The sequence below is a fragment of the Acanthochromis polyacanthus genome, chromosome 11 (assembly GCF_021347895.1).
Source record: "Acanthochromis polyacanthus isolate Apoly-LR-REF ecotype Palm Island chromosome 11, KAUST_Apoly_ChrSc, whole genome shotgun sequence".
Classification (NCBI taxonomy): domain Eukaryota; kingdom Metazoa; phylum Chordata; class Actinopteri; family Pomacentridae; genus Acanthochromis; species Acanthochromis polyacanthus.
Window position 1 is genome coordinate 40489182 of NC_067123.1, and position 12172 is coordinate 40501353.

Below are 12172 nucleotides of genomic sequence, written 5' to 3' on the forward strand. Positions count from 1 at the left end.
TATATATATATATATATTAATGCTGCACATGTCAGGAACGAGAACCAGACTCGGTGCTGCTGACTCAACAAATAAACTTTAAGAAACAGTGTGTGAACCCAAAGAAAAAGTCCAGATGTTGACTGAAATTATATTAAATATCTCAAAGACAGGTTAGCTTTAAAACTAAACGACCAGAAAGAAACCGTTTATCTGTAAAAACTGAAAGAATTGTTGTATTTCCAACCTTATGACAGACCCTGAACTACTCATACATGACATGGTGTTCTATTAAGAAAATTAACCAAAATCTAAGCTTAAAATCACTTCATTTAACATCACGGATAGATAAATAGATTTTTGTCGTTTGTCTAATTTTTTGTTGCTTTGCGTCTCATTTTTGTAATACTTTGTCTTGTTTTTGTTGTTTTGTTTCTCGCTTTTGTATTTTTTGTCTTTTTGTTTTGTTCCGTGTCTTTTGCTTCATTTTGTGTCCCATTTTTGTAATATTTTTTTCTTGTTTTTGTCATTTTGTGTTTTGCTTTATACACTGTTTTGAGCATCATTTTTTGCATGGTTTTTTTTGTTGTTTTGTTTCTCACTTATGTCATTTATTTGCCATTTTGTGTCCATTTTTTTGTGGCTTTGTAATGTTTTTGTCTCAATTTTTGTTTCTTTTTTGTTTTGTTTCGTGCCATTTGTCTTATTTTTGTAATACTTTGTCTTGTTTTTGTTGTTTGACTTTTGTGGTTCTGATCCTCCAGTAAATCCTCTGTGGTTCATCTCCAGGTGACTAAATGTTGTGTTTCTTTGTAGACTCTCTGTGATCTGGAAGTTTAATGTGGAAATGATGAACTGAGGATGAATGTTGCTGAAAATGAACTTATTTTTCTTCATAAATTTCAGGTTGTTGATGATGTTTTGTCAAAAGATAATTCCTTAAATGCGAACATTTCTGCACTGAACAAAGGAACCATCAGGAGTTATGGTTATTTATCAGTTATTATGCTGTGATTTTACTGGTTTTACTGGTCCGGTCTACTGGATCTGGAACTAAGATGAGTTTGACTCTTCTGATCTAAAAGATTCAAACCACACAAATCTAAAACAGACTCAGTATTTCCTATTTTCTGTCTGGCTACAGGAGAAGGCTGCGTAGGTTCGAGGACGTTTCCAGTTGCAGATTAACACACATTTAGTGCTCTAGTTAGTATTTGGGGCAGCAGCACAAAATAATGCAGGAAGATGTCACCCAGTGCAGGAGAGCAACGCTGAAGTGTTTTTAATTAAACAGTGGAGCTCCGCGGCACAAAGCGATGAAACATATCAGAGGATGTGAGCTGGTTCTGATTTCTCTACAGTTAAAAAAAACCAGATACTTCCATCACCCGAGTCATTCTTTAAATTATAAACCAAAAACAGACAATCCCCAAAGTGAAGAAAACATTTAAATGTTTCAGCTGTGAGCTTCTTTCATCTCTAAAAAGAGAGAAGAGTGAGAAATATTCATACCGAGGATGCTTCCTCTTTGTGTAGAGAAGCTGCAGTTTGTGCCACAAAATGCCAAAATATACTGGGATATAATACTGGGAATTAATGCCAACGTGTACGCAACGTATTATAATAATAGGACAAATAATAACAATAATGTCATTTATATAGAACCCTGAAGAACAGCGTTTACAAAGAGCTTTGACAGTTAAAGCACGCAAACAGACAACATATCAGATATAGGAGACAAGTCAGAGCAGTTAGTTAAGAATAACAATAAATTAAATGAATAGTTAGCTAGATTAGCACTCAACTCAAACAAAAGAACTCGGCAGTTTGAGGGATAAAATTAAAAGTAAAAAACAGACAGTGTTTCCCCTCTCATATAACCGATGAGGCGGGCTGCCTCGTTGGTATAGGCCACCGCCTCACTACAATTTTGCCAAAATTGCCGCCTCACTGGTCCGCGCCCCAAAAAAAACAAAAAAAATAACAACGGAAAGCACCAAGCCACCGGAGCTGTCATTTTTAACTGTGCGGGTCCGCCGGCTGCTCTCCCCAGTCTCCCCCGCTAGCTGGTCGGCTAACACCTGCCGCCGCTCGTCTGCCCGGGACAAACCACGCCACCCCCCCCACGGAGTGAAGGCAGTAACGCCGAATATTCAGTCCGCCCGGTAACGTGAGACCATTTTCATCTTCCCTACTGCACCCTCAACAGGAAACAAACCAGTTTTTTGCTCACCAGTGCAGCAGGCGACACTTTGTGATGATTTTTCCATGAAACAGATTCTTATTTTTTGCTTTTTTTGCCCTTGACATTTGGAGCTTGTGAGAATCTGGAGACCAGAAACTCGTATCATTGCAACATTTCTCTGAAGATCTCCGCTGAGAGAGGCCAGTCCTACGCTTTTGGCCAGAGAAGGTAAACGCACAAGCAGCAGACAAAAATAAACCCCTCAGGGTCTCATTTAGAAAAACGCCTTTTGTGCAAAATTCACACTCAGCACCAAACATGAGGCGGATCCAGAGAAAGACATATTCTCTGTGACAACAAAACAGTTATTTTTCTGACGCCGCGAGTTTGAAGTCTGGATGCCGAGCGACGGATCCACGAGTTCTCCTGATCTCTGTGTCATCTCTCTATAAATGAGGTCTCCAGAGAGGACTTTAAAGGGAACGTGAGAGAGCAGCGGTCAGCAAGGTTATCCTGGAGATGAATGGAGGACACACTATCTGACCTCTGGAGCTGAGCGGAGATAAAGGAGGAGAGGAGGGCTGGAGGCCGACCGAGCCGTAAACAGAGGAGGGAAAACCAGAAAGGAAAGTAATGAACGAATGAGAGCAGACTGACCTCCTTGTCTCCTTTCTTTTTCCTCGTCTGGACCGACAGAGACTCCACTTCGCTCTCAAACTGGTCCACCTGCATGTTCAACGTGTCTATCGTGTTCTGGAGAGAGAAGAAGAGTTTAGAAAGAGTTAACAGCACGACGTGAGTAGACGAGCCTGAAAAACTAAACGACTCCGCTGGTTGTTGGTGGTTTAAGAAGGTCTGAAACAATGACTGGGATCAGCTGGTTTTCACTCTCATATGTCAGAATCTGTTTTACTGCCCAGCAGGTTTTCACAAACGAGGATCTGAACTGGTGAATTTGGTGCATTTGTTCTAAATCCTAAAGAACGATTCAAAGACTTACGTTAACTGAGCGTTGTGAAACAAATGATAAGTGTTGCAGGTGAAACAGCAGAATTTTAGGTAACAGAAATATTCACAGTGTGCAGGAATGTACAGATCATTCACTTGAAAACGTAAATTCACTTAGAATATAGTATAAACAACTTGAGTTTATTAATAATAACTATTTATAAAGCACCATTCATACAAGAATGCACCTCACAGCGCTTCACAATCATAAAATATAAACGTTAAAATCAACTAAAACATCGCTATCATAGTGAATAAATATAAAAGGAGGAAATGCAATAATACAAACAACAAACAATACAATAAACAGTTTAAAAAGAACAAATAAAACAAAATAAAATAATAAAACTCCTAACTATAAGCCTTAACAAATAAAAAGGTTTTAAGCCTGGTCTTAAAAAGAGAGAGGTTATCAGCCTCTGGAACTGAAGGTGGGAGCTGGTTCCACAAGAAAGGAGCCTGGTAGCTAAAAAAAAAGGTGATTTTAACAGAGAAACTGGCTTTCAAAGCAATTAAATCAGAAAAGTAATCACTCAGCTCCAGTTTAATCTAAACTACAAAAGTAAAATATATTTTAAAACCCTAACGCTTTAGTGTCTGGGTCGACTATAAAATAAAGAGGGAAAAATGATTTAATATGCTGCAAATACTTTTTACGTCGATTTAGAATCCCTTGAGGTTAATAAATAATGGTAGCTATGGAGTAGTGAGAGTGCCAAATTTAAAAAATAAATCTATAAAAGAATAAAAAAATTAAAAGCAGAAATATAAAAGAATAAATAAAATGAAAAATAAACAATGTTGTCATGTAAAGCAATATTCATCCAAAAACAGAAAAGGCTAACAAAAGCAGAAATATAAAGACAAATAAACAAAATAATAGAAAATAATATGAAGAAATGTGCTTTTCCTTTGCTTTTAAAACATCATTATAATGTTAAAATGTTGCTTTAAAAGCAAAGGAAATATGTGCAGAAAACTGAGCACAGAAGGAACGAAGGCTGCAGAAGGAACGAAGGCTGCAGAAGGAACGAAGGCTGCAGAAGGAACGAAGGGTGCAGAAGGAACGAAGGGTGCAGAAGGAACGAAGGGTGCAGAAGGAACGAAGGGTGCAGAAGGAACGAAGGGTGCAGAAGGAACGAAGGGTGCAGAAGGAACGAAGGGTGCAGAAGGAACGAAGGGTGCAGAAGGAACGAAGGGTGCAGAAGGAACGAAGGGTGCAGAAGGAACGAAGGGTGCAGAAGGAACGAAGGGTGCAGAAGGAACGAAGGGTGCAGAAGGAACGAAGGGTGCAGAAGGAACGAAGGGTGCAGAAGGAACGAAGGGTGCAGAAGGAACGAAGGGTGCAGAAGGAACGAAGGTGCAGAAGGAACGAAGGTGCAGAAGGAACGAAGGGTGCAGAAGGAACGAAGGGTGCAGAAGGAACGAAGGTGCAGAAGGAACGAAGGTGCAGAAGAAATCCCGATCGAGGACGAAGGATAAACATGACGAGTGTTGTGTGAAAAAGTCTCTGGGTCATTATTGTAGTGTCGTTTACACCTGTGGGCACTTGTGTTAACTTCAATCAAGGAATCTAATTAAAAACGTAACTTTTACTGTCTGATTTCTGGCATTATAACTATTATAGAAGACATTTCTGAGTTCGCTCTACTTCTAGTCATGATTGTTCTGTTTCCATGGAGATACATGAGTTTATACTGCAGTGAAAAATGAGTCCACAGCGAGTAAAAATGTTCCAGGAGCAGAAAAAACAAAACGGCAAAAATAAACTGCTTGGATCTTCAAAGGGATAATCTGTCCTCCAACAAGATAAATTCTACTGCTGATAGTTTAATGAACTGATTAAATCAGCTTTGCTCAGTAATGGAACATGATAACATCTTCTCAGAGAACTGAACCTACAGTGAGTCCGGTCTTTGTTGTGTATCAGTAAAACACAGCAGCTGCTTCCTGAGGTTTTTGTTCTGAGGAAAAGCTGAAATTCTCCACTTTCACTTTCAGTTCTGGGTTTTGTTGAAGAAACACTGGCAGCAGAAAAGTCACCTCTGATTCCTCCAAGTCTCTGTGACGGAAAATAATCTCGTTTCTGAGACTAAGCGCTGCAAATTGGGGTTTTCCCCATTAGCTAATGAAATCTGGAGACATCTGTAGAAATTTAGAGAATGTTCTGTGTTGCTTTGGATCCAGTGGGAAAAAAAAACAAGTGGATGAAGGTTCAAGTCATCCATGGATAATTAAAATCCTGTGATAGCAATGAGTTGCATAATTTGCATGTGGAACTAAGGGCAGAAACACAAATAATGACACGTAATAATTCATATTTTAACGTAAAACCCAAAGATGTCCATGTTTGGCTGTACTAAATGGTCCTAATGTTTTATATTTACTTACATTTAACTAATTGATCTATAAGTTGCATCCTTTGTTGTCTCTTTCATACTGTTTTCGTTTGTTTTACCAGTTTAGTATATATACATTTATTCTATATTGTCCATCTTTTTTAAACAAATAGCCTTAATTTGATTAGAGTAACACGTTAAAGTGCATCTGTTTTTTTAATTTAAACTTACCGTTAGCCACGTGCCGACCTCCTCCTTCTCCCTCTGGGCAGGGTCCACCTTCTGGGCGAGTCCTAGTCCTTCTTTAGAGTACGCTTTCGTCTTCGTTTCTCTTTCCACGATCTTGAACCGCTCCATTTGCTGGAACCACATGAACATGCAAGAACAAAAAAAAAAAAAAAACAGTATTCATATTTTCTACAAGCAAAAAAACTACATTCATAGATACAATAATTTGAAACTTTCCCCACTGCAGGATCAATAAAGGCCTTTATCCATCCATCCATCCATCCATCCATCCATCCATCCTTTTAAGGAGCTTTAATGTTCGGTTTTTGGTCATTATAGTCAAAAAACAACCAAATACTGTCATTTAGACACATCAGGAGGTCTGAATACTGCTCGGTACAAAAACAACATAGAACTGATTTAACACCTCTGTGATTGTTGCAGAAATGTCAGAACAGTTCAGTGTGCATACTCAGCATGGCAGTTTGTATTATCTACTATAAAGACCACATCTTGTCTGCTACAGCCTCTTCTCTTCAACACCTAACGTCGACCTTGATGACGAGGCTCTGACCTCCAGCTTCGACCCGATCGCATGTTTCAGTCTCGTTAGGTTGTGATGATCTTTTTCTTTTCTGTCGAGGCATTTCTGCTGCTTCCTGCTGGGCTGCAATTTTGGTTTGACCCACAAAACCACAGGAAAACTCGAAGAGCAGCTTGGGAATATAAAAAGAAAAAAAAAACACTCGTGGAGATCAGAGGGAGCTCTGCTGAGTCGTCCCTCATTGTGAAGGCAGGTGGCTGGCATTCACTCCGTCTCAGCGGCCTCATCAAAGGGCTGGAGATCGAACGATTTCCAGCTTTTATAACAAACGTCTCTTGGGTGCAGCTCTTTAGTCTCTATTAATAATGTAAAAACCACTCCCTCCAGGAATGCAACAATGAACACACATTGAATCAAACTCCATGAATTCTGTGCCACCTTACAATTTTGTCCAATCCCTGCAACTTTATTGCAATTTTGTTGGCCTCCAATCATAGCAAATGTAATGCACGTACGTCACTGAATCCACTTCCTGTTTATGGTCTGAAGATGCAGACATGTCCCATTCTAATGTCTCTCATTTACCAACAAAAATTACTGCTGAAGACGTGAAAAACAATTCCCTGATGTTCTTCACCAAAGCAGAGCTAAACTGTTTACACCCGTGGAATATTGTGGTGGAAAAAAAACGAAAACCATCGACTCACAAACACTTTTCTACCTCAAAAAAGATATAAGGAGAACGTCTGAAAGGAGCGGAAACAGACCAGACAGATCACAGTGATGGAAGCTGTTGATCCAGATCAGTACCACACCAGTACCATAAAAGTACCAGACCAGTACCAATCCACTACCAGACCAGTACCAGACCTCTACCAGACCAGTACCAATCCACTACCAGACCAGTACCAGACCTCTACCAGACCAGTACCAATCCACTACCAGAACAGTACCAGACTTCTACCAGACCAGTACCAATCCTCTACCAGACCAGTACCAATCCACTACCAGAACAGTACCAGACTTCTACCAGACCAGTACCAGACTTCTACCAGACCAGTACCAATCCTCTACCAGATCAGTACCAATCCTCTACCAGACCAGTACCAGACCACTACCAGACCAGTACCAATCCACTACCAGAACAGTACCAGACTTCTACCAGACCAGTACCAATCCTCTACCAGATCAGTACCAATCCTCTACCAGATCAGTACCAATCCTCTACCAGACCAGTACCAGACCACTACCAGACCAGTACCAATCCTCTACCAGACCAGTACCAATCCACTACCAGAACAGTACCAATCCTCTACCAGATCAGTACCAATCCTCTACCAGATCAGTACCAATCCTCTACCAGATCAGTACCAATCCTCTACCAGACCAGTACCAGACCACTACCAGACCAGTACCAATCCACTACCAGACCAGTACCAATCCACTACCAGACCAGTACCAATCCACTACCAGACCAGTACCAGACCAGTACCAGAACAGTACCAGACTTCTACCAGATCAGTACCAGACCACTACCAGACCACTACCAATCCTCTACCAGATCAGTACCAGACCTCTACCAGACCAGTACCAGACCTCTACCAGACCAGTACCAGACCTCTACCAGACCAGTACCAGACCTCTACCAGACCAGTACCAGACCTCTACCAGATCACTACCAAACCAGTACCAGACTTCTACCAGATCACTACCAAAAAACATGCAACTTTATTAGCAATTGTCACTGTCTCCTGCAGTTTTATCACAACAAATACGTTTAAAACGTTGCAATTTTTTAGAAAAGCTGCTGCAAATTCAGACATTTTAGGATGCAACAATCTGGAAAAAAAAAACAAAACAAAAAAAAACACGAAATCCTGGAGGGACTGAAAAATACAGTTTGGTGACGTATTTCGACTATTTCTGTCCTGGTGAGCTTTGAGTTTCTGTAGGTGTCACTGTTCATTGTGTCCGTGAGCATTTAAACCGACAATAATTAGCTTTTTTTGACAATCAGCAAAAGCGGAAACAACACAGAATTGACATAAAAATCACAATTTAAATCAGAATTTTGAAGAACAGTTGCTCATTTACACATCACTTATATGAAGTCATCTAATGAATTTAAGCCAAATATTTTGTTCATTTTCGTCTTCCTGAGGGAAACATCCAGCTCCTCTGTCGGTAAAATGCTTCACTACTTTCACCAGCTAATCTCTAACTGAGCTGAAAACGGTCACAGCGAGAGTGAAGCCAATCAGTGATGCTGCAGCTGGACAGTCAAACTATCAGCTGACACTTCCTGAAGCCCGTAAAAGCAGACGGATTCAGGCGATAATTCTCCGGACGTTCATCACTGCAAGCGGCATGTTTACATTAAAGCGTCAAAGATCACTCGACGATAAGAAAATGGAAGGAATGAAAAGCTTTGGAGAGAAACCAGCAGGGACCTTTAGGTTAACTGAATATGAGCTTCAGTGGAATCCTTTGGAGATAATCCCATTTTAAAGACAGAATACGAAGGTTTCATGTGTGTTCTGATTAGTTTGAGGTGTAAACGAAGCTTCTGTGACTTTCTTTAGGAGATAGCATGAAGCAGAGGCTGTGGATCTGATTAAAAAAGACAGAATGGAGCATATTCAGCCATTAAAGCCATAACTAACTGATTGAATCTACACTTTATACACAAAGAAAAAACTTTTTCGGTTATCTTTCACGTCTATAAGGGTTGAATTTTGATATCAAACAAATATAAATTATATTAGTCAATTACTACATTTATGAATGTTTTCATGATTAAACGTTTTTAAAAAAAGAGTTTTTATGGCTTTTCGGACTATGTCTACTGATGAATGTGTGCGATTGTTTTCGGTCTTCTATTTTTTGTGCAAAGATGAAAAATCAAACAGAATAAGTCTGAGTTTTAGCTAAACTATTAAAAACTCGTTTTACGCTGCGATAGAACTGGAAAACACTAAAATAAAGACGTTACTGAGAAGAATAAAAGAAGATTAAAAAAGCATAAACTGTCACACGATGAAGATAATTCTTTTGTTTTTGTGCATGTGTCTGAAAACATCACATTGATTTTATGAGCTGGTAAACCACTGCTGATCGCTGTGGAGAAACAGCTCTTTAACTGCATTAACTCGCAGTACCTTCTTTTCAAACAGAGTTTTGGATAAATTCCTCTAAAACTCTTGAAAACAAACAGAAGCCTTCAGAGATAACAGAGGTCCTACAGGGAGAGCAGTAATCCTCACTCCCCTCCATTCCTACTCACCGTTTCTATGAGTTTGCGGTTCTCTACTAGCTGCCTTTTGTCTTTGATCTCGTTGGATGCCACCCACGTCTTGATCTGGTCTCGAAGACGCTGAGGGACCAGAAGAAGAGGAGAAGCAGAGCGGGGGAGGAAGGGAGGGAGAGATACAGAAACATCAGTGAACTCTGAGATACAAGCAGAGACTCGACTTCATGGACGGTGAACCTGATGAGCAGCAAACAGGCTTGGCTTGGAGTTTGGTCCTCCTGACAACAAACAACGCTCCGATATCCAACACTCCACACACACACACACCTCTACCTGAGGGAATCAGCAAAACACCTCGGCACCGTCATCCAATTTTCACAGACCTCGGGTCGAGTCGATATCAGCAGTTTTCTGTCTCACCTGCTCGCAGGTGATTGGCTACAAATGAGACCCCATTTACACCTGGAGCTAAACACTGATCTGTTTCTGGATAGTGAGAAATAACAAGTCGATGCTGGAGTAAATTCACACTGAATACTGTCAAAGTCTGGCAGAATGGAAGACGTGAAGCTTAAACTCGTTAGATTCCAGTCAGATGGAAGATAGAACTGATCAATGCTTGTCAATAAACGGGGCACTATGGAGGGACTTTTTATGTCCGTGGGACATATCTGCATACATTTTTATTAAAAGTTAAAAAAAAAAACTAATGTTATGTTCATTATGATCATGTCTTTACAAATTTCATAATCATCGTACTTCATCCAAATCACTCATTTCCAATTATATAAAAATGAAACCATTTACTTTAACCAAATTATGTAAAAAAATTTAAAATTCTACACTCCATCTTCCCTTATTTTGCTGAGACCAAAAGTCACGTAAGAGAAATTCTGGGACTTTTTTTGCTGAAAGGCAGGCTGGTTGGTTGGTTTCAGAGGTGATGGACTATTCAATTCAATTTTATTTATATAGCGTCAATTACAGTCAAATCGTCTCAAGACGCTTTACAGAACCCATATGCCTGACCCCCAGAGCAAGCCCAAAGGCCACAGTGGCAGGAAAACACCAGCGGACTACCAGCGTTAGTCTCCTGACATGAAAATAAAACGACAGCCGTGAAACAAAAGTGTAATGAAACTGATATTAACTTGAGAATCTCTGTGATGGAGCTTTGCTGAGTTTCCTCATTTACTGAACCGGTGAATTAAAAGAAAGCCGGCAGGTTTACTGGCTTCAGATGTTCCCATGAGGACCCATGTGCACTTTTTTATTCCCCTCAGAGACCATCACGCTGGAGTGATGAAACTGGGTCAACGTTTTAGTCAGAAAGTGTTCATGAGGACAGACATTAGCTGAGATCTCAGGATGGACGTCTCTTAAAACACACCAGACTCCATTCCTTTTCTGTACCAAATCTAAACCCAGCAGAACTTCAAAAACACTGGTTCTGAAAAGTTCTTATCTTAAAGCTATAAGTGCTGATTTGTCAACTCAAGCCCTGAGAAGATTTAAACATTTTATTGAACCCTTTAACTGCTGTTCTCACCTGTAGCTTTTTAATCTCTTTCTTGAGGTCTGCTTCATATTTCTCCTTCTGGTTTGCGTTGGCTGCATTGTGAAGCTGCAAAGAAAAGAAGATAAAAGGTTAGATGAGATCTGGTCCAGAACAGAACATTAACAGAACGAGCACTCATTAAGAAAAGGTTCAACATGCACACTAGAAATACTGAAAATACACAACCTGTTTCTACTTTAAAACACCCATTGATCTTAGACAGAAATAGGTTTGAAAATGGGAAAAAACAAACAAACAAAATAGGTCATAAAATAAGCTTGAAAAACAATAAAATGAAACCAAATCGAACACAAGCCTTTAAGTGGCAAAAAAAGGCTTAAGGAGAGTGAAACGGAAACGGCAGAGAGAGCCAAAGAAACACAATAAATACGATGAAATGAAGGAAAAGGAGGCACCTGGGAGCTGGGCTAACTAAAGCGCTAATGACTTCGTGGCCCTTTATTAGTGGAACTGATCTCCAGTCTGGGCCTCTGTGCTGTTGTTTGCTCCGGGCCAAACGCTGCTTTAATAACAGCTCATTCTATTACAGGTATCATGAGTATTGGGCGTCCTGTTGTGGTAACAGCAGCGCTTATTTAACTAGCATGGTGGCAGGAGAATATTCTCTCTTCTTTAACAATGAGAGCAGCCAATGTGGGAGAAAAATGGAACAAAAACGACACAATAAAACACAAATAATTACAATTCAGGGATGAAACAAAGAGTGAATGCACTGATCAGTTTGTAGGCAGAGAATCAATGGATGGTAATACAATTTAGAACCTATTAGTTTGAACTAACTCCTGAAGAAAAACATCTCTGGGGACGCTTATTGGATTCCACTGTCGTCTATGAATGAATATCTTCGATTGTGGACTGCTGGTTAATTAAAACAAAACCTCTGAAGGGATTTCTTTCATTTTGCAGACTTTTAATTCTGTAGACTGATATCATGACAATGGATTACAAATCTAAATAAATGAGTGAGTGAACAGGAATATAGGAAGCTTTATCCTCTAGTTTTGATTAGAAATTATATGATATGTGACCTGAGAGTAAAAATAATCATCTGTTTTTATCT

General features: G+C 39.8%; 1 protein-coding gene across 1 annotated transcript in view; it reads right to left on the bottom strand.

Annotated features, from left to right (window-relative positions):
• cnot3b (CCR4-NOT transcription complex, subunit 3b) overlaps positions 1 to 12172 on the bottom strand; it is a 44403-nt gene that overhangs the window by 18542 nt on the left and 13689 nt on the right. Inside the window, 4 exon segments of the mRNA XM_051955698.1 lie at positions 2822 to 2917; positions 5743 to 5871; positions 9567 to 9656; positions 11083 to 11157. Coding sequence (XP_051811658.1) covers positions 2822 to 2917; positions 5743 to 5871; positions 9567 to 9656; positions 11083 to 11157 — 390 coding nt within the window.